Source organism: Mus caroli, unplaced genomic scaffold (assembly GCF_978045245.1).
Source record: "Mus caroli unplaced genomic scaffold, Mus_caroli_1 scaffold_13, whole genome shotgun sequence".
In the NCBI taxonomy this organism is placed as follows: domain Eukaryota; kingdom Metazoa; phylum Chordata; class Mammalia; order Rodentia; family Muridae; genus Mus; species Mus caroli.
The window spans coordinates 26782522-26805586 of NW_028227268.1; the positions used below are offsets into that span (position 1 = coordinate 26782522).

General features: G+C 52.9%; 1 protein-coding gene across 1 annotated transcript; it reads left to right on the plus strand.

The window, feature by feature from the left end:
• Positions 1-2518: 2518 nt before the first annotated feature.
• On the plus strand, positions 2519-21454 carry Ngfr (nerve growth factor receptor). Its single transcript, XM_021177000.3, has 6 exons — positions 2519-2712; positions 9142-9283; positions 11905-12264; positions 15811-16063; positions 18108-18268; positions 19160-21454. Exons 1-6 carry the CDS (start codon positions 2641-2643, stop codon positions 19450-19452), a joined length of 1281 nt encoding a protein of 426 aa, XP_021032659.1. The 5' UTR covers positions 2519-2640; the 3' UTR covers positions 19453-21454.
• Positions 21455-23065: the final 1611 nt, after the last annotated feature.

Here is a 23065-nt window from a genome sequence, read left to right on the forward strand (position 1 = left end):
AACCATAAAATCATTTTCGTTGCTACTTAATAGCTGTAATTTGCTACCGTTATGAATCACAACGTGAATATCTGATATTTCTGATGGTCTTAGGTGACCCCTGTGAAAGGGTTGTTTGACTCCCCCAAAGGGCCACGATGCGCAGGCTGAGAACTGCTGACGGAGACTGTTATCTTGAGAGTTGCTTTGTCCACTGCTGAATTCCCAGTACCTAGAAGTGTGTGTGGGCCATAGCAGGGACTCCTAAATTCACACTGAGTGACCAAGAGAAGGCTGGGTCTCCGGTGTGATGAATACTGCATTCCTCTATTTGATCTTATTACCTTCCTTTAAAGCCCCATCCTGTAAATGAGAAATCAAAGGCCAAGAGAGATGGTTGCAGCCTTCCTAAGGTAAGAAGGAAGAGGCAACAGGGCTGGGGGCAAGCATTCGCACTCAGGCCTGACTTCCCACAATGCAACACTCCTCCTTCCGCACCCTATGCAGCCACACTCCCTGCCAGCACTCAGCAGTACATCTCGGGCTTGTGCTTCAGCTTAATCATAGAAATACTGCTAAGAATAGTAACAATTGCTGTTTGTAATTGTTGGAGTAAGGCTTAAATGATCAAGACCATGGAAATTATTAATAACCCAGGCCCAGCCATGGTGGTGTGGGTCATATTAAATTGTGTTGAGATGGATAACCTTGGCAATAATAGTAACTGGGATCATAAATTAATAACGGGAGTATTTAAATTAAGGCCACACGATCCGTAGCCTGGTAGTAAGCAGCTCAATGCTTCTGGAAGTACTAATGCTTCCCCTTCCTGCCTCCCATGAATTCAGCAGAGAGTAAGGCAGATCTGTAAAAGCTTTGGGGGAGGGGACATCTTAGAAGTAATCTCTGTCCAGGAGGAAGGACTCCCCAGGGATGTCTGAGGTCCTGCTTGCTGCCTAGACTCTTACATCCAGCCATGGTGGCTCATGAACATGAATTCTCAAAGCCACAGTGATGTCTACCCGTCCTTCCTGGGGACTGTCTGCTGGCCTTTATTGGCTACATAGGAGAGGTGTTTTTTCTTTCTGCAGTGAGTGGATGAGTTAAGTTTAAGTGACCTAGGAAATCACCTACTCATGAGCAGGCCTGCTTTATAAATGCTCTTGGTCTGTCCCTTGTTTCTATTATTTTGGGACTGTATTTTTTGAAGAGGAACTGGAGTCCAGACATAGCTAACATCTGGTGCTGGGATAGACTGTCCCCCACACAGTTCTGTACCAGGGCCTTCGATGTCTGGGAACCAGAGGAGGGCGGGGCGATGCTTCTTCTGAAAGACTGACTGCACATTCCCTGGTATACAGGTGGTTTGATGAGCCACGTTTCTAGAGCATGGCCAGTGTGGTCCTCAGAAGGTCTACACAGCTCATGGATGAGTCTGTGGATGTTGAATCCATTCAACAGCTCTCCCCTTGAATCCCCTCCATGACTGAACACTTGGGCGGTCAGAGAAGACACTACTGTCCCTGCCTGTAGGAAGCTCACAAGCTCATGTAATCATGTTTGTGTGTTGTTTGTATACTCTGTGTGTGTCTGTGTGTGTGTGTGTGCACTTGAGGGCAAAATACAGATGTGGGCTTGTGTGACTACCACTGTGCAGTGTACACATGTGAGTGTGTAGGAGTGTATATGTGAATGTCATCCTGTGTGCATTGATGTATGTCTGGTCTGTGTTAGGAGCCCTTGTAGGATGAGTGGGTTTATATGAATGCCTGAGGGATGGTATAGGCAGATGTCAGTACGTCAACACACACACGTACAGGTGAGCTTGTGATGTGTTTGTGTATTCCTGGGTTTTATGTGCACACCTGTGACTTATTCAAGCTCATGAAAGGCTGGAGGTAGAGTTCTGTGATACGATGCGTGCTTGGCATGTGTGTGTGTGTGTGTGTGTGTGTGTGTGTGTGTGTGTGTAGGGGAGGGGGAGACAGGAACAGAGAGACAGAGAGACAGTGTCAGACAGATATCCCAAATTATGATATTGGGATAGATTTCACCTTGAAGGCCCCAAGGAACATATCCCTCCACAAGTTGGAACAGAGAGAGAATGGAATAAGGTGTGTATCCAACCATAAAAGGAGGGCAGCCTCATTTTCGGAATAAGGGCTAGATAGGCAATTAGGCTAAAGATGTTTAAGAGAGTTAACCCCAAGACAGGCCTCATCAGTAGGAGAGCAATGCCCCCCCCGCCCCCCCCCCCCCCGTTGGATCCGAAGCATCTGAGACTGACGCTCAGCATAACCGGAGGTGCCCTGGGTACTTGGGGCAGCCCACTGAGAAGCCACAGCGGGGCACACGGGTGCGGCTCCTCTCACGCCTCACTTGACTGCTCCGGACTCCCCACCCCAGGCAGCCGGGCGGGCGCGGTTCCGGAGGGGTTGGGGGGGGGGGGGAGTTGGGCGGGCTGGGCGGGGAGAAGGCGGGGCTGCTGCATTGCCTTCACCCAGCTGCTCCCGCCCGCTAGCAGCCAGAGCGAGTGGAGCCTCCGCCAGCTCCGGCGGGCAGCGGGCGCTGGAGCGCAGCGCAGCTCAGCTCAGCGCGCAGCACCATCGGTCCGCAGAGCGGACTGAGCTAGAAGCGGAGCGCTGTCGCCGGAGGCGGGCAATGAGGAGGGCAGGTGCTGCCTGCAGCGCCATGGACCGGCTGCGCCTGCTGCTGCTGCTGCTGCTTCTAGGGGTAAGTGATTAGTAGGAGGGACCTCCGTTAACCTTTTCAAAGAGCTGAACCCCAAGGGGATGTGGGTGCCACCACCCAGGGAACAGAATAAGACGTTAAGGTCCCAGATGCTGGCAACGGGTGGCGGAGGAGCTGCGGGACCGTGACCCACAGGGGCGCTCCTAGCTTCTAGGACTTTCAGAGCGCAGAGGCGACCCAGTCCCAGGATAGAGATGCAGACAGGACTGTTGCAACGACACCGGTTCTTGGTTCTGCTGCTGGTGGTGGTTCTTGGGCACTACGATGGGTGCGGTGTAGGAGACTGGGAGCAGTCTCGAGTGGGGTGGAGGGAGGTTTGGGAATCTCGGGCGCCTGGGTTCTTTTGACGACAGCGTGTGAATTCTGGGATCCCGAAGGGAGTTTTCTCTTTAGCATCTTAGTCCCTGGGGAGTTGTAGGACAGAATCGGGGCGAGAGAAGGAAGGGAAAGAGATCGGCACTAAAGATGTGAGGGGCTAGAGACGGAACAATGCGGGAGGCAGCTGGAGGGACTGGAGGCAGAGGGGACCCAGTATGGACAATGGGGACCGGCCAGACAATGGGGGGGAGGGGCGTCGAAAGGAGCGATTCGGGAGTGGCAGAGAGGTTGAAGAGAGAGAAGTGGGCTTTATGGAGGGCAGAAAAGAGACAACCACAAAAGAGATAGAGAAATGGAAAGAAGGTGCATACCCTAAAGTGCTCGGGGCCCCGCCTGTCTGTCTACTCAAGGACGATGCGATGAGGACAGCCCAGTCACAGACGTTTCCCGCGTGGGTTCTAGCGCTCTTTCTAGCGGCCTCGCCCAGTCCGGGAATTGCGTCTGGGCATCCCAGGCAGGAAAGAGAGCGCTCACTTCACTATGGCAAATCCGCTTCCAGGGTAGTTCCTTGACAAACCTTTCACGCGGTTTGAAGCAACGCAGTGGACCCGGAGAGACAGAGCCGGGGCATCCCCCTACCCTATTAGACGCGGGCCAGCTCTCGAGATGCGGAGCGCTGGGACTCTCAAGGCTGTGATGGTTCCGGCAGCGCACAGCTAGGGGATGCAAAAACCCCAGGCGACCCGCAGGGGGCACTGCGGACGAGGGATTGCTGTTGGGAGCTGCGTGCGCGCCTAGGGCTGCGCACTTAGTCCCTTCTAAGTTAAGCCGCCACCAGCCCTGAGCCCTCCGCGCTCCTTCCGGTCCAGAACTTAACAGGATCACCATCCCGCCCACACCTGGCCAGACTTTCGGTAAAAGTCAATGAACGCTTCTCAAATGAGACAGGGGCCACTTGGATGCCTGGGATCCTTGTCGGATTGCTGTTCGGAGACACTAACTCCGGCTAAGGTCGTTAGGTCCTTCTATGAACCTGAGTACTCTTGAGTGTTTCTGACCAGATCTTAAGGAAGGTTGGCAATGAAAGTGACGTCCTCTCCTCACTCTTCCCTCCACCCTTTCCACATCCGAGCACTGTACCCCCCCCCCATCTCCATCTTACTGACAAGGAGGCAGGGACTTCGAAGTTTAAGCAAGTTGGTCACGATCTCATAAGCCAGAGTCGTGTGGCTGGATGGCCACCTCGTTCCAGCTCTGAACTCCCTGGGCGCGCGCAGGTGGGGAGGGGGCGGCAGCTGGTCCGCTTCGTTTCACAGCAGGGATATGGGTGACACCATCCCAAAAGATAGGCAGGAGGTGGGATATGGAGGCAAGCGAATGGAAAAACCTTCTCAAGCTCAAACATGGTTCCCTAGAGCTGTCAGTCTTTGTGGCGTCCTCCGGGAACTTGGGAGTGACTGCAAGAGTGTTTGCTAACTAACGCTTCTAATTAGAGGTGCTTCTTGGTCCTTGTTAAGGTTGGCTAGGGAAGAGGGCCTGAGACGCTGCGTGGTTCTGATCCTGGAGGGGTGAGGGCGTGGCCACTGAACCTTGACAGAACCTTTGGACTTGAGCCCCTATGGCTCTGTCTTCCATCTCTGCTTTCCCCAGGCTACTCGGTTAGAGCCGGTTCTGTGTTCCGCCGCGGACCGAGCCTCTTCCTGCGCCGCTGCGAGAGTGCTGAAACCAGAGCGCAACCAGAGTCTGCTGGCCGGCCGCGCCGGTAATGGAGGCACTTTGTCATTCAGACGTCTGTAACCGGAGCCGCCCGGCTGGCTAATGCTCCTAATAGGGATGCAGCAGCATAGGCGGCAAATGGGCAGCGTGAGCGTCAGGGCTCCACCCTACCTGGTCAGCCCAGTCTGCCTGTAGCACCTGGCTCCTCCCTAGAGGGATGAGTAAGAAGGGAGGACACACTAAAATCTGTGAAGTGCCTACTGTGTGACCTGCCCTGTCTAAAGTACTTTGACGTTATATACACCATAGGTCCCAGCAACGTAAATTTAGTGATTCCCATCTTACAGTCGAGGAAGCTTATCCCCCAGGAAATTGAGGCAGGGCACCAGGCTCCCCAACTTAGAAAGCAGAGGGGGCATGTTGGAAGCCGGGGGTCATTGACTTAGTTTTTCCTTCTCATGCTCGGTTCCTTTCAGCTTCCCACCAATTTAAGAGATCACGCGAGGGGGTGTGGTCCCGAACTGCCTCTGGCTGGGTAAATTAACTGCTGCCTTGTGGCTCTGAACCTAGCCACTCCCCTGTTCTACAAGTGCAGAGTCCTACCCTATCTTCAAGTCCGCATAAGGCAGCTTCCTTAAGGAAGCTCATACTCATGACTCAGTGGCTTTCCAAAGGGTGAGGAGTGGGGCAGTAATCAATGCCTAGTCCTGGCTGAAGCTCTCCAGATATTGGAAAACCCCTACCCCATATGGTTGTGACCAGGCTCTATTCTCTGAGGAGCCTTCTCTGAAGCTGTTATGAATGGTCAGGACTGAGACCATGGAAGCATCCATATGGTTGCAAACCCTGGTGTGTGTGTGTGTGTGTTTTCTGTTTTATCCAAATGAAAAAAAAAAAAAAAGCCAATTCATCCAAGCACTGACAGCCAGTCCCGCAATGACATAAATAGATCGTAAACATTTTGAAAAATGGAGAAGTCATGCTATCAACTTTGAAATGAATAAATGCAGTAGATATAACTACAGGCAAATGGATCTGTCACTTTGATAAATTGATCAATTTGGATCGGAGTTTGGAGCAATTAGCCTGAACTCTAGTCACACGCTCCTGCTTGGCTGCCGCCTTCCTTTCTGCCTAGTCTTCCCTGGGCAGCAGCTCATACTTCCTAAGACAAGCTACTTCCTCATCAACTACCACTGATTGAATTCCTGCTACACTCTACCCAGACGGATCTGCACATGATTCCATTCAGTTCTCACGGCAACCCAGTGTAGGAGCCATGCTAAGTATTTTAGATGGGAGAACTGAGATTCGGGAAGAATAAGATGCTCAGCATCACAGACTGCTTAGTGGCAAATCTAGGATTTTATGACAGAGGGAACATAAACCAAGTACCGATGTGAATACTAATTATGTGGCCTCAACTCTAAAGAAGTGAGGAAGCCTAAGGAGAGGGGAGGAGAGGGAAGGATTGAAGAGAAGGGAGGAGTAGGGAGGAGACAAGAGGAGAGGGGAGGAGTGGGCAAGGAAAGGGGGAGAAGAGAGGAGGAGTGGGGAGGAGAGGAAGGAATGAGGAGAGGGAGGAGTGAGAAGGAAAGGGGAGGAGCAGGGAGGAGAGAGGAGGAATGGGGAGGAGTGGGGAGGGAAAGGAAGGAGTGGGAAAGAATGATAGGGGAGGAGAGGGGAGGAGTGGAGAAGAGAGGGGAGGAGCAGGGAGGAGAGAGGAGGAGTGGAGAGGAGTGGGGAGGAGTGGGAGTGAACAGGTTCTTGGCAGAGGTGCTTGCCCAAAGCTCTGACAAGGATCATACAGCCCCTGGCGGTCCCTCAAAGCACACCCTCCCAACTCTCTGCTGACCTTGGTTAAGAGGAGTGGCAGTGCACACCCCAGATCCACAAAGGGAACAACACACAGTGGAGGGCAGAAAAGAAAGGTTATAAAGTACACCGAGGCCATCCTCACGCACGCACTCATTTGCAGCAGCAGGCTGAGGCAGGCGCTGCCATGCCTACCTACTGGGCGAGAAATTAAAACCCGGCCTGTCACTCTGGCCCTCAGGGATGCGGGACTGAGTAGTGATTATGCCAAGTGTTTGACTCGGGGCACTTCTTCCTTCCATGTAAGCTTCTACTCAGTCATGCCTCCATCTGTCTGACTGTCTGTCTGTCTGTCTGTCTCTCTCTCCCTCATCTCTACTTCTCTTTGTGTAGTCCTGGCTGGCCTTGAACTCAGATCCTCCTTGCTTGACCTCCCTTATGCTGGGATCACAGGCATGTGTGCACCTGGCTCCCAGCCAGATTTTTACCCGGTCCGGTGGCATCATTTTTTAAAGATTCCATTAGAGCTGACACTTTATGGTTCTGGGAGAGGGACTCTTCCGGTCATACTGCGATAGGAGCAAGAAGTGACAACTGATACCCTGACAGGAAGAGAAGGGACAGGAAAACTATCAAAAACCTGACAAAATGACAAAAATGTGTTCATCTGGGATGGAGGACATGAGAACACTGCGGCACTGCAGCCCTGGGTCATCGCTGGTGCTAACAGTCGGTGCCCCTGTGATGGAGAAGCTGCAGAGGTGGAGGAGGACAATGCCCACCCTGCAGTTCCCACCCCCACCCCTGCCACCTCCCCTCTCAGTGGAGGAGAAATGCACTGGGGGACAATAGTATACTTTTGCCCCTGAGGACACATAGCCATCCAGAGTGGGTCTTCCAGGTAACTGAAGGCACATGGCAGTTTCCTGTTCTTAAATTAACAAATATGTACACTTGCTCCCTACTATGTGCCAGAGAGGGCATGAGATACCAGGACAACCTCAGTCCATAGCTCTGCCTGTCTACTCTGGGAGGGGTAGGGGTGATAGGAACACTCTCTTGAGGAAGTAATATTTAAGCCGAGCTCTATGTGATGAAAGGAAATCAGAACAGACCCTTCTGAAATCTCAGCTTCTGGGAGAAGCCTGCCTCAAGTACCTCAGGGCTCCTGGTCTGCAGATGTTGCCATTGCCAGCCAGCACTCCCACTGCCAGGACCTGGGAAGAGATGGTGGCAGCTTCCGGTGCTGCCCGGACTCTCTCTGCTGCCTGTATGGAGACCACTCTGCCCCTAGGGCATCACCCAGTGTTTTCTCCTGCCTCTGTTTACTTTTCTGTCAAACTCTGGTGAAACCACAGTGGTGTGTGTGTGTGTGTGTGTGTGTTTGTGTGTGTGTGTGTGTGTGTATGTTGTGTCTTGGCAAAGATCGGTCCAGCATGGAAGCAGGAGAGGAATGCCCAATCTTGTAAAGCTCTCTGGTCTCACGACCAAAGCCCAAATTGCTCAGCATCAAATGGGGGGGGGGGGGGTTGGCGGTGTGTGTGTGCGCAAGGTCTGGAGCCTGCAGAGAAGGCTTTGGAGTTTTATTAGACATTAAGATTGTTCTTTAAGGAACAGAAACAAAGTGAGCCTCCAACAGCCCCTCCCTCGGGGGAATCTGGTGCTAAGTCGTTCCATCCATGAGCAAAGATGCTTTAGTGGCAGGAATCTGACTCCCCTTCCCACCCCCCCATCCAGCTCTGTTCCCAGGGGCCACATGGGAGGAGAGGGGAGGGGATGGAGTTAGGCTAGGACGGGGAAGTCAACTCTGGAAGAACAGAGTGGCTGGCTGGTGAGAGCTGGCCACTAATAACAGGCGTCCCTTTCTCTCTGTCTTGGCTCCAGACTTGCCCATCAGTCTTTGCCCTGGCACCAAACTGTCCCTGTGTTTATCTGCAGAGGAGTGAAAACTCCCAAAGGAAACCCAGGGCAGGCCAGACACCTCCAGTACAGAGTCAATATTTGAACCCAAGGCCTCTCTGCCTTCTGTTCTTGGACATAGACAACTCAATTGTGATATTTAATATGTGGATTGAGACCTGGAGAAGGGTCCTGTTCCCCTTTTTAGGAAAGGGCCCTGCCTCTGGGTAACTGCAGCCCTGCAGGTGTGAAGTTAGCAAATGGAGTTTGGGCCAGATTTCAACTCCACTGGCCCCCTTGGCTAGGAGCCCTGTGCAAGCTGCAACCTGCCCAGCCATTCTGGATATAGGTCTCACCCTCCTCCTGTGGTGTATCCTCAGGACTCCAGGAGAGGCTGTAACCCTAAGGTGAACTCTGCAGAAGGTTAGCCACTGAGGCTGTGACCTCACACCCCAGCAGCAGTCAAGGGCCCCACTCCCCCCACGCTCCCCACTGCCCCCCAGCCTTCCTTCCTGCCAGCTTTGATCCTCCTAATGCCTCCCGGGTGAGCTCATCCCAGCCCAGGTGGTTCTAATAGAAAGTATTAAGAGGGAGACGTTTGATCCCTTGGAAGACACCCCCTTTGCTCCTGCCAGGCTGACCTTGTGATCTCCTTCCACCTAGGTGTCCTTCGGAGGTGCCAAGGAGACATGTCCCACAGGCATGTACACCCACAGTGGAGAGTGCTGCAAAGCCTGCAACCTGGGCGAAGGTGTGGCCCAGCCTTGCGGAGCCAACCAGACCGTGTGTGAACCCTGCCTGGACAGTGAGTCTCTTAGGGTGGCAAAAGGGGAAGGTTTAGCATGCACAGAGCAGAGCTTGAAAGGGTTTTGCCTCCTGGCAGATCCCCTGCCAACCTCTGTACGGGTACCAGAAATGGGTGGGATACAAAGCAAGAGGAGCAGGGAGGGGCTGAATGGATAAGGGAGTGTGCCGAGGGAGGAAGGGATCCGGTGGGGGATCCCCAGAGGGGTCCCCCTTCCCAGCCCCCTCAAGCAGAGAGGCTGGTAGAAGAGTATAACTAGGCAGGGAGAAGGAACTGATGCTCAGCCCAGCTAAAAATACCTTCGGTGCTGCAAGATCAATGGTTGCAACCTACCCTCTGTGGCTTTGGGGGGAGGGGAAGAAGGATCAAATCCTGGCTGCCCTGGAAACTGACCTTGGGGGATCCTGGGAGGGTGTGGCTGCCTCTCCTCCAGGCCACTGTGCTGTAGCTTTCTGATGTCAAGAGGGATAGGGGCTGTGGCACAAGGATGTCCTTACTATGGGATGGCATGGGGTGGGAACTGCAGAGTGGAGCTGCCTGGCATTTCCTTCAGAAATAGAGAGGCTCATCTTCCAGCACTGGTGGAGGGAGAGGCCAGATGACAGCTCTGTTCTCATCCCCGTGTGAGTTCTGTGCCCTGTGGGACCAGGAGTCTCAGTCTCTTCTGCTAGATACCTCATTGTTCCGCGGCTGCCTCAGGCCCCAAGGCAGAAGAACTCTTTCCCTGTCTGCTGCCAGGAAGATGCTACATCTTCCAGGCATTGTAGTCCCCTTAGGAGGGGAACTCTGAGCCTACCAGCCAGTCCTCTCTTACCTCTGTATGCTCTCTCCCGAGTCTGTCCAGCCTTCAGGTAACCCGACTCCTTAGTGTTTCAAACACTTGCATTTCTATCTCTGTGCTTGTGACTTCTGTAGCCCTGTCCCCAGCAGTGGGACACCTGGGCTGGATGGAAAGGCTCTGCCCTCTTGGAAGGTGGTACCTTACCTACCTCAGATTCACAGAGTCTCTGTCCTAAGGCACTGAACATCAGCCAGGAGTACTGCCCCCTACTGCCTGGGTGTCAGTGTCCTAGGCCACACCCCTCTCTCTCCTGTGTACCCTTCTTCAACAGCTGGTGGGTTGGGGACTCAGGGAAAGCCATGCCAGGAATTAGGAAACACGCCAGGAGCCAGGGGCAACTCTGAGAGGGGCGAGGGGCGGGGCAGCCTCCCTGCATCTCTCCTTCCCCCTTTCCTCCTCCTTGGGTTTCCTCTGCCACACTCCCCTCCAGCTGTGTTAACAGGCTGCTTTTACAAGCCTACTTTATGGGCTGGGGACCCCAGCGGACTTTCCCTCCATCCTCAAAAAAACAAACCCGTTTCCACTAGGAAGCCTGTTAAGCTCCTGCCTTCATGCTCTGCCAACAAAAGACCATAGTTTTCACACCATCCACAACCTGCTCCCAGGAGTCATCTGGCTCAGCTCTGTGTTTTCCCAGGAGCCAACTTGCTCTTTCCATCCTGTCCCCACCCTCACCCCCACACAGCACCCTCTCATTTGGAGAGATTGTCCTGCCAAGTGCTTTCTGCCATCCGACTGTGTCTCAACCACCAACGATCTTTACTACTGTTCATCACGGGGTCTATCACATTCTTTATCACAACCCTGTGGGTGTGGGTGTCTTATTTAGTTTTTGTTGTTGTTGTTTGTTTGATTGTTTGGGGTGGTGGTACACCCTTTAATCCCAGCACTTGGGAGGCAGGCGTCACGAGCTAGTGAGTCATGGAAGTGAGTTGGAAGTCAGATCTGCCTGATACCAAGGAAAGGGAAGCAAGGTACCTCTGTAAGAACTAGCTGGAAATGGACCTGTTACCCAGGCCCCTCCCCTTCTGTTTTCTCTCCTGTCCCCACTGCGACCCCTTTCATTCTGTCCTTTGCTTCACCTAACACACAGTCTCCAGGATATGACCCTTTAGAGGGTATGCTTGAGAACTGGCCCTTTATACTGAAAGGGCCAGGGAACTGTGCCTGCAAGTGTCTCCCATCTTTCTTGCTGTACCTGCACTGTCTTCCTTGGAGCACTGGTCTGCTCTTTAGAGCCATGCATGCCCTTGAACAGGCAGCATGGTAAGGTGCAGGCAGTATGGTATAGCAGTGTGCCATTCTGTTGTCCCTCCATTCCAGGCCTACATGAGCTGCCCTCTCCCACCCCCTGGGAAGAGGGCCAAAAAGACAACTCAGGCACAGGCTCACCTCTGGCCAGTGTGTGAGGCTGGATGGAACCATTCATATTATATTTTAGTTGTGCTGGGAACTAGGGTACAGGTCTGGGAACTCTCTGAGAACAAGGAATTTACCTAAACAGCTGGGACCTCAGGATGCCCCACTGCCGACTCTTCTGAGACCTGGAGAATGGGTCTCCTTCCCAGTCAGGTGCCAAACCAGCTTTCTCAGGCTGAGGGTGAGGGACTCCAGCAAAGAGAGTGTCAATAAGAAGGTGACGCTGAGACAGAGGCAGCAGTCCTAGCTGGGGATGGGGACAGAGGGATTCCAGTCCTGTATTCACATGCCTGTGCTCAAACACCGTCCTTGTGACTAAGTTCTGCCCCTAATGCTTCCCTATGTGTGTCGTTGTCCGCAGGTGTTACGTTCTCTGACGTGGTGAGCGCCACCGAGCCCTGCAAGCCATGCACCGAGTGCCTGGGCCTGCAGAGTATGTCCGCTCCCTGTGTGGAGGCAGACGATGCCGTGTGCCGATGCTCCTATGGCTACTACCAGGATGAGGAGACTGGGCGCTGCGAGGCTTGCAGCGTGTGCGGGGTGGGCTCAGGACTCGTGTACTCCTGCCAGGACAAACAGAACACAGTGTGTGAAGAGTGCCCAGAGGGCACATACTCAGATGAAGCCAACCACGTGGACCCGTGCCTACCCTGCACGGTGTGTGAGGACACTGAGCGCCAGTTACGCGAGTGCACGCCCTGGGCTGACGCCGAATGCGAGGGTGAGCATGGTTCCAGGCTGGGTGGGGTGGGTGTGAAGAGCTAGATTCATGAGGAAGGGCGACCTCTGGAGGTCATAAGGGCCTAGGCTGGCCTTCATCCGGTAAGCACCTACTTTGAGGCTTAGTAACACATTCTTGATAAGAGCACCGAGGTGGTGATTCTAGATTCAACCTCACAGCAAAATCTTTTCCACTAATTCCTTCTTGGGACTGACATTGGGAAGACCCGGCTTACTGTTCACTAGAAGAAGTCATTCTAACTCCTCTCTCAGCGATTATATGGGTGACAAACAGCATCTGGAAGGCGCCATAGATGCCAGAGTCTGAATCAGGCTTCCTTCCAGCTTAGAGCAGGCTTTCTGCTCTGGAGTAAGGCTGGGGACTCACAGGAGTGAGGTGCCTTCAGCTACGAGGCCAGATGTGGGTGGTGATAATGGCTATAGCATCCCAAATCAAATTAGCCCCGAGTGACACCAGGGGATCACTCCCGTCTCTGGACCTAAGTGTTTTCTGATGGCCGTAGGGTCACAATAAGGTTGTTGGGGTGAGTGACACATTCCCCTCGAGGTGTCTGGAGATGAGATAGAAGCATTGTGGCCATTTAATGAGATGGAGTTGGTTGAAAAAAAAAGGCCAGATAATGAAGGAAGTGGTTCTAGGGGACAAAAGAGGCATGGCAAGTGGGGGAGAGGTACGATAATGTGGGGCGTGCTTGGAGGGCTCTCCTCTACTGAGGGCTGTAGACAAGAGAAAGCTGTGGGCCTGCCTTATCCAGATAACTCACCTGAAAGAGATAGAGAGATCCTGGTACAGGAGGAGGCAGCTGAGAGCCAGGGTACAGCCACCACGGTCACTAGTAGTGTTCTTCTCCAAGGGCTCAGGAAAGCTGGTATTGGTTTGTTTGTTTGTTTGTTTGTTTGTTTGTTTGTTTGTTTTCATTCTGCTCATCAGCGGGTGGCCTGCCATGGATCTATTTGTCTTTGAATTCGAACCTCAGGTTGCCCTCACATTGAGCAGGCAAGAGCATCCCCTTCAGGGATGTCCCTAATTTTCCCGGAGAGGGAATGGCCTTTGACAGGACCAATGAGAGGAGCATGGTAACCCAGCCTGTGGTTACCTGGAGGGAGAAGACAGCCGCAGCTTTGGAGATTCCCGATCCTGATGGAGGCAACACAGTTTCTGCCTTCCATCGGCCTCTTGTGGAATAGAAGCTACAGATGCCCTGTCCTGGGGCCGGGGAGGGGTCCTGACAACCAGCCAGGGCCTCCTCCATACCCAGACTTGAGCTTGCTCTAGTAGTAGAGCAGAGGAGGCTGGCAAGCTACACAGAGGTTCTAAACATGCTTGCAGTTCTTTGATGAATAGGTGGAGAGGGATGGGGCAGAGGCCCCAGGGTGGCTGTGGTAGAGATTTCCACGGGTCAAGACAGGCAAATGGCCTCAGAGGCTAGGCTGAGCGGGGAGAGAGCTTCAGCAGTTAGGCAGCAGGAAGCAGGAAGCACAGTTCTGTGGGCAAGTCTGGATCAGCCAGTGGTGCGCAAGGTCAGGGGTGTGATTAGAGGAGAGGGAGGACCTGGCTGGAAAAGGGGCAGGCTCTGTCTTGCAGGGAATCATTTCTTCCCAGATGCAATCCTTCTTTCTCAGTCATCTTGGCAGAAAGCACCCCCTGACCCCCCAGTAACATTTATCCTTATATTGTTCTTTCTGTTCCAACGTCTGAAGGGTTAAATGTTGGCCCTGAGGCCAAACATCCCTTTCAGGAAATGGAATTTGATTCTTGGGTTGGCAGCCCACTCTTGTCCAATGTTAAATACTCGCCCGCATATACATTTCAGGTGTCAACATGGTGACTCACCCAGCCTTGGGGCAGACGCCCGGTCTCCTTACCGCATTGAAGATTAGGAGGGGTCACCTGCTCCCTCTTCTTCCTGATAGCTCCCATTCCGGAAATGGCTGTCAGGACCTGCCAAGTGTTTAGCGGGTTGGAACGTCAGAGGACAGGGCTACATCTGGATCTCGTCTCCAACCCTATCAGAGAGGCTGGGGCGGGGGTGAGGGGAGGTGTTCTGGACACTCGACACTGCCTTTAGCCCTTCTCTGAGGCTCCTTCATTTCTGTATCGCTCACCCACGCACATCAACCTCAGGGGCAGGACTGTCAATCTAAACTGAGGCACATCTGCAACCTCTGGATTCAGGCTACACCTTCAACCTTCCCTGTTACCCTAGCGGATCATAAGAAGGTCCTCTAGCGTCTAATGCCCAGACAGGGCTGTCTCTCCCACTTCCCACCCTCTCCTTCCAGTCCTGCCCAGTACTGGGATGGGGGTGGGGTGGAACTGGGCAGCAGATGGCAACCTTCCCCACACTGCCAGTCAAATGGATTCCAGACTCACATCTGGGGACCTTACCCCTCAGAAGGTGCTGAAAATGGGGTCTTTGAAGCATCTCTGTCCCGAGCCAGGGAGACCCAGAGGACTAGTGGGCAGCTTTAACTCCAGCTTGGGTGGGCACACTCTAGACTGGGCGGGGCAGAGCTGGGTAGCAAAGTGTCCTCCCCTTAACCTTACAAGCATACCCTGTCTGCTTTCCCTCCCTGCTTTCCCTGCGTGGGAAGTGAGAATGGATAGGACAGGCTGCTTTGCCCAGACAAGTATCCCCCAGGCCACCATCCAGAGCCTACAACCCCTAGCCCTGCCTCTGGCTGGGTGGCAGAATGGAAAATCCCACCCACTAGTGCCAAGAGGGGCTGGAGCCTCTGCCAGGAAGGCTGGCAATGTCCAAATGGCATGAGCGGGCCTAGATGGGTGGCCAAGCACAGAATTGCTCCTTCTGAGGCAGGGTCTAGTTCATAGGCCCTCCCTCTGCCAGCTGTCTGCTTCCTGCTAACAAGGGTGCCAGCTGTCTAACCCACTCTTCTCTAGGTGCCAGGGCTAGGCTGTTTTGGGGGTGGGGATGTCAGGCGTCACAAGAAACATGCTGGCCACTGTTCAAGGACTGGCTGGGGTGAAGTAAGCCAGTTATGCATCTAGTGCCAGCCTAGACCTGGAGCATCTGAGACAGGAAGGGACTGAGTACCACCTGCCGGGCAGTATCTCTGATCAGGCCTCTGATCAGCTCTAAGTGCCCTATCCTTCCTGAAGGCTGTGGTCACTAGGCCAGAGCAATTCCATTCCTCAAAGCAATTAAGTCATTGCTCCATCTTAAAGAGACTCTACACCACGCAAGCTTCTTGGTGTTCATGCGTGGCTGCTGACAGACACTAGAATCCTGGTTCCACAGTCTAAGCCAAAAAGTTGTTTAGAGACCATTTCTTTTCAGAAAGCCCATTCTCTAGATGGGGAAATCGAGGCCCCGTACTGATATAAGTTTCCTGTTATACAGCTCTTGCTCTTCTTTTCTAAACTGCATGTGCACAGTCCCAGCTTCCACGCCCATGCGTAACAGCCTGGCCCCTGTGTGCCTGGAGGCTCATGATGAAGCCCTAGAAAGCTGGAACTAAGGGGAAGGCCTGGGTAGGTCCTAACTCCTGTGGCCCTGTTCCTCAGAGATCCCTGGCCGATGGATCACAAGGTCTACGCCCCCGGAGGGCTCTGACGTCACAGCGCCCAGCACCCAGGAGCCAGAGGCACCTCCAGAGCGAGACCTCATAGCCAGCACGGTGGCCGATACGGTGACCACTGTGATGGGCAGCTCCCAGCCTGTAGTGACCCGAGGCACCGCTGACAACCTCATTCCTGTCTATTGCTCCATCTTGGCTGCTGTGGTTGTGGGCCTCGTGGCCTATATTGCTTTCAAGAGGTAAGAGGGGGCACACTGAGGATGACATAGGAGATGTTTGCTCCGACCTTGACCTGGAAACATACACACCCTTAATTCAACCCTAACCTCATCCTCCATCATTATCTCATGCTCTCTTGGGTGTGGTAGTGTGTGTATGTGTCCACATAGTGTGTATGTGTGTGTGTGCTCATATAGTGTGTGTGTATGTATGTGTGTATGTGTATGGTGTGTATGTGTGTATATGTGTGGTATGTAAGAGTGTATATGTGGTGTGTGTATGTGTGGTATATGTGTGGTGTGCATGTGTATAGTGTGTGAGTGTGTGTGTGAGTGTGTGGGTGTATGTGTGTATGTGGAGGGGTGTGTGTGTGTGGTGAGTATATGTGTGGTATATGTGTGTGTGTGGGGTGTGTGAGTGTGTGTGGTGTGTCCATGTGGTTTATGTGGTGTGTGTGTGGTGTGTGAGTGTGTGTGGTGTGTTTGTATATAGTGTGTGAGTATATGTGTGTATATATATACATATACATATATATACACACACATATATATATGGGGGGGTGAGTGTGTGTGGTATGTGTGGGAGTGTCTGTGTGTGCATGTGGTATGTGTGTGTGCGCGTGCGTGTGTATGTGTACGGTGTGTGTGGGAGTGTGTGTGTGTGTGATATGTATGTGTGAGAGTGTATGTGTGTTATTACATGGTTTTCTTTTCTGTCCTGGTTCCAGCTCTTCCCTAGTCCCAGGCTGCTCCTCCTGTTCTTAGTCCCTGCCACCTCCTCTGGCTACTTGCATCCCTGCCCTGAGCCCCACTCCCCCCACGGTTCCTGGTTCTGCATGTGTCTCTTCTCTTCCTAAGTCTGCCTTGCTTTCCTGTCACTCCCAAACTCCCTTGTTACCCTTGGGCTCCTGTGGGACCCACATCAAGGAATTCAAGACAGAAGAACTCGCAGAAGGCATTTTCAGCTTTGAGTGTGCGTCCCATTCCGTTTTTCTTTTCTTTTTTTCTTTCTTTTCTTTTCCTTTGGTATTTTGTTTTTAAATCATCAAAGTGATCCATGCTTTTTAAAAGCAAATGCAAACAAGACTGAATTTGTTTGCGGTGCTGAGGAATGGAACCCAAATCTTTGAACATGCCAAGCCTGCTTCCTACCGCTGAGCAATAGCTCCAATCCCAAGACTTCTAAACAGCTTCCAACGCAAAAAGCAAAAGCCTCGATTTATCTCCTCAAATCCTGCACATCTTGTGGGAAATCTCTTTGGGATAACACTTCCTAAGCTGTTTAGAGTGTGTATATATACACACACATACATATACACACATTATATGCATACATACATATACATACACATATACCCACACATGAATGTTTTATAATTACATGTAGACATGAAGAACTTTTCTAACGATTCGGTGGGAACACACCATTCACCATCTACAATGTACTTTTCCCTCTTACTCCCTCTCAGGACAGCTTCCCTCAGAACAAAGATTATCTGATCATTTACAGCCTCTCATTCAACAGCACCAGACATGGACTGTAATGTGCTTAGCCAGTCCGCTCTTGATGGACACTTATCTTCAGAGTTTTTGTTGTTGCTGCTGCTTATGTTTGCCAAGGAAATGTGTGTGTGTGTGTGTGTGTGTGTGTGTGTGTGTGTGTGTGTGTGTAAGTGAGTGTGTGATTGCTGCTCACATATGGGAGTATTTTAGTAGGGAGAAATGGAATTTCTAGGAAGTCATTTATTTGTGTAGTTGGTTCTGTGAACATTTACTGAATGTTTACCAAGTTCCTCCACCCTTGCAGGGCTTTCAGAGTGTGTGTATGTGTGTGTGTGTGTGTGTGTTTATGCACCCGCATGAGTGTACCTACGCACCCACCTGCAGAAATGAGCATCTTATCGCCTCTCAGCCTTTTGGATAAGATCATATACAAAAATAAGCTCCTTAGACACTTTGGGGACATTGCCACACTCCCGGCCTCAGTCGGCAGCACAGCTACTTTGGCTGCACTGATAAAATCCTCACCCCAAGCCCTGGCCTATCCCCTGTCCCTGGGCTGCAGATGGAACAGCTGCAAGCAAAATAAACAAGGAGCCAACAGCCGGCCGGTGAACCAGACACCCCCACCAGAGGGAGAGAAACTGCACAGCGACAGCGGCATCTCTGTGGACAGTCAGAGCCTGCATGACCAGCAGACCCACACACAGACTGCCTCAGGCCAGGGTGAGTGAGAAGCCAAAAGACTGAGGGTGTAGCTATGATTAGACTCCAGGAGGGACCAGTAGGTACCAGGGTAGGAGAGGCTGAGTCCGGTCAGGGACATAGGACATAGGACATAGGAAAGGGGAAGGTTTTTGTTTTTTATTTTTGTTGTTGTTTTTTCTCCTGGGATGACTTGGGAAATGCAGGCTTTTATAAGTTGGAGCATCCAGACTCATCAGGTTAATTGTCCCACCCCCCCGGGGGGGTTAATTACTGCCCAAAGTGGCTGCAATTAGCCTCCTGCCCTGGACTTCTAGGAAACAAGTGCTTAAGTGTGTACCTTAATTAGCGGCCCAGAGCCAGGCTCTAGGACACTTGCTGCAGTTGTCTGGAGCTGGAGTGCTCTGTCCCCTCCCCACTTCGCCTTGATGATTGCTGGGGGGAAGGGGACTGCGTGGAAAGGATGGTGCCAGCACCGAGGGTGTAGGAAGGACAGTGAGTCAGCAGGACCTAGGTCCCTCCCACCCAGGCCCCATCTAGGACCTCATCTTGGCTATCTCTCTGCCTCTAACTCTAGACTTGGAGGAAAGTGCCTTGGCCCTTCTGGGGTCTTGGCCCAAGCTGCTAGGTGCACGGAAGGAACAAGGGCTCAGGGTTAGAGAATACGGAAATGAGGGCTCAGGGTTAGGGAACACGGAAGGAGAGAGGGCTCACTCAGGGTTAGGGAACATGGAAGGAGAGAGGGCTCACTCAGGGTTAGGGAACATGGAAGTGAGGGCTCAGGGTTAGGGAACATGGAAGGAATGTGGGCTCACTCAGGGTTAGAGAACACGGAAGTGAGGGCTCAGGGTTAGGGAACACGGAAGGAGAGAGGGCTCAGGGTTAGGAACTGACATCCCTTGTTCTCTGCAGCCCTCAAGGGTGATGGCAACCTCTACAGTAGCCTGCCCCTGACCAAGCGTGAGGAGGTCGAGAAGCTGCTCAATGGTGACACCTGGCGACATCTGGCAGGCGAGCTGGGCTACCAGCCGGAGCATATAGACTCCTTTACCCATGAGGCCTGCCCAGTCCGAGCCCTGCTGGCCAGCTGGGGTGCCCAGGACAGCGCGACGCTCGATGCCCTTTTAGCTGCCCTGCGACGTATCCAGAGAGCTGACATTGTGGAGAGCCTGTGCAGCGAGTCCACTGCCACGTCCCCAGTGTGAGCTCACCGACTGGGAGCCCCTGTCCTGTCCCACATTCCGACCACTGATGTTCTAGCCCCACAGAGCCGCCCCCCTCTCCCTTGGGGTGGCCCAACAGTGAGAACCGAGCATCTCTGTGTAGGGCCTCTGTGTCCCGCTACCCAAACCACAGCCCCGTTGCTGCTCCTGAGGGGACCTTTGCTTCTGACTACACTCCCTCTCCGGCGAGAGATAGGACCACCCCAAGCCTGTCTTGCCCTGTGACCATCTCAGGCCTTTCCTTTCTTTCTACACATTAACTGTGTCAGATCTAGGGGTCTGACACTAGAGAAGGTAACAGGGGCACCCCTAAGACTCAGGAGGTACTAATGAACCAGAGCCATGGACTCCACACTGTGAACTGGAGAAAAGGGGGGGGGCATTGTGGTAGGCCAGACCTTCCTCAACCCCTCCCTTCTCCCTTCTGGCCAAAGATGAAGAGGATTACAGGCCTATCTGAACTGAAAGCAGGTTTGGAGCCCAGTCCACACTCCTTTTCTTATACACAGGATGGTAAAGCCCAGAGAGAGGCAGGGACTAACCTAGGCCACCCAACATCAGGGAGATCAAATGTAGGCTGACACACTCCTTTCTGAATGAGGGCGTCAAGTGTGCTTGTTGGCAGGGATGGAGTGACTTTCAGGGAAACATCTGGAAACCGCGTCTGCCCCACCCTCTACCACTTCCAGGCCCCTACCCAACCCTTGTGCAGATGAACTGTCTGTTCAAAACCTGTTCCATTGGCCTGTCCTGATGGAGTCGGGCTAATGTCCTGGAGAGTGGGGTGCTGCCTTCCTCTGTCTGTCAGGCTTAGCCACAGGTAGTTTGTGGAGGGATGAATCTGTTAGCACCCTCATTCGTGTCATAAGCCTGAAGCCAACAATGGCCCTTGGAGTCAACCCTAGGGGTCAGGGACCAAGGACCCACCCCATAATCCAACACCACACACACACACACACACACACACACACACGCACAAGCACACACACACACACACACAAAGAGAGACAGAGAGAGAGAGAGAGAGAGAGAGAGAGAGAAAGATCATGTTTTTCCCCCCATGGCTCTCTTTGGGCTGAGACCAGATCCTGCTCGGAGTCGCTGGCTGCCAGAGAAAGATGGAAGGGAACGGAGATGAGCTTCGTGGGGCTGTCTTCCTCACCTCCCAGCTCTGGCAGGCCAAGAACTGCTGCATCTGAGCTGGCGTGCATCCGTCCATCCCCGTTCGTCAGTCTCCAATGGCCTGTGTGTGGAGGAATGCTCACACGGCTCCCTCTCCTTCCCTTCTTGAAGCCCAACTTTGGCTGCACCCAGAAAACAGTGAAGAAAAGCAGGCTGCTGTGAGAACACGAGAAAATGCAGATGCTGTCCCCCAGTCTGAGGCAACTTTCTCCTCAGTCTCATGGCCCCTGCAAAGGACCAATTTCCTGGGCACGGCCAAGAAGGGGCACAAGGGCTCATTGGTTGGCGCTTTCACCTGGCTCCTTGGCCTGTTCTGTTTTGCTTGCTGTTGGAATGAGTGGGCTCCCCCTCTATTTAGCATGAAGGAGCCCCAAGAAGGGTATGCACAGACTGACTGCCATCCCTCCCCACCCAGGGTCCACCCAGCCCTATAAGGAAACCAGGAGCCTTGTGCTCGGGTGGTATTTTTATGGACCTCGATCTGCAATTAGTAGAAGGACCCCACCTGCTGGCCCTCCCCAGACACCTGGGAAGTGGGACATTCTTTGTGTATTTATTTTCCTCCCCCAGAAGCTGAGTGGGGGGGAGGAGCTGCAGGCCCAGTTTAGCATGTGTTTGGTTCTGGGGGTCTCTCTAGCCTTATTTTGGGCCAAGATGGAACCTCTGGCCCTCCAGCTGGTGACTATGAGATCCAGACCTCTTCATGTTCCCTGATACTTTCCCTTTGCATCCTGTGTAATCATTTCTTGGGCCCTCCCAAAACCTACACATAAAACATACGTGATGACCATTAAATAGCAAAAAAGAAAAAAAAAGAAAAATGATGCCAAGAGACTTTTTTTTTTTTCTGGAAATAATCACGTTTTGTTAGTTGGGATTAAATGCGGAAATCAGCGGCCCTTCCCCCGAAACCCTTAACCTTTATAATTTCCAACTTAGTTCCTGTCCATTTTTCTAGAAGTTTTGACCAGAACCTAGTAACTTCTCGTATGCAGTCAAGAAGGGGGAAGGGGGGAGGAAGAACGGGGTGAGGAGGCCTTTGCTCCCAGATCTCAGAGAGGGAAAGTGAAAAACTGCCATGCAGGAAGCTGGCCAGCTGTGAACTGGACCAGATGTCAGAGTAAAACTGACCACAGGGGAGCCAGAGGCTTGCTAGGAGGGCCGGGTCGTGACCCCACAGCTCCCAGCCACCCACATGGCCTGTAAGACACAGAAGCATACTCATACGCAAGCTCACACACACAGGATCAGGGTCCAGATGGCCCAGCAGGAGACTGACTGGCCTGGCCAGCAGGCAGGGAGGCCCCTCCCTTGAGACTCTGTGAAGATCCTAACCAGAGATTTTGGCTTTCTGGCCAGGGAGCCTCTAGGACCCCCGGCTCTAAGCTGTGCCCCTTCCGAGGCTGGTGAGGCAAGTAGTCAGAACTGGTCCTCTTACTTTCTGGTCCATTATCCAGGTCCTCTCGTGGGAGTGGTTTGTGGTTGCTCTGGAAGGCAAGAGAAGGATTTGTTCTTCTAGGAAGAACAGCAAATAAACCTCCCGTCTTCCAGGCCAAGGGAGCGGGGCCAGTGGGGCCCAGCCAAGAGTCAGACACCAGGGAGACAGGAGCCTTCTTGTCTCTCACCCCCCACGGATGGGGTGGACAAGGAAGATGACATGGTGGAGGAGAGGAGAAACTCCAAGGAGATAGGAGGAATAGTCTCAGCACTAGGAAAGTGATGGCAGAGACAATCCCTGTCTGGAGGAGAAAATTGGCCCAGTCTTGGGGGGCCCATCTTCCTATTACGGACCTGCTCTCTATATTAGGAATAGAAGTCCTACTGTGAAGACAGAAGTGTATCTGCTATCTTCAGGGACTTTGCATTCTGATGAAATAAGTACCACCTTCACTCTCAACGTGGAAAATCCAGATTATGTCTGGTGGGAATAAGCCCAGTCATCTTTCAGGGGCTGCATTCTTCAGAGAGCTGCAGCAGGCAGCCCTAGCTGGTATATAAAGCGGGGGGGGGGGGGGGATATCCTAGTCAAGCCCAACCAGTCCCAGAAAGGTCAGGGAAGGGACATGGAAGCTGGCCCTTAGGGGTGCGTGAGGTAGCAGGCCCAGAAGGAGAGAGAACAGAGCCCAGCCTGGAGAAAGACTGGAGCCCAGAGTCCAGAAAAGGAAGGGGAAGAGCAAGGGGAGGGAGGCAGGGAGAGGCAGACAAGGGTCTGGGCTCCTGTGGAGTCTGCTCAAGTGGTCTGGACTATATTCTCAGGACTCTGAGGGCCGTGGAGGAGTTGAAACTCTCCCCGTCCCTTCCCTACACTGTGGGAAAAGGCTTGGTGGAGCTCTGCCCTTTTCCGCCCCTCCTGTCTCCACCTCAGGAGTTAAATGTCTACACTCAGCTTCCTCATGCCTACTGTGGTCCTGTG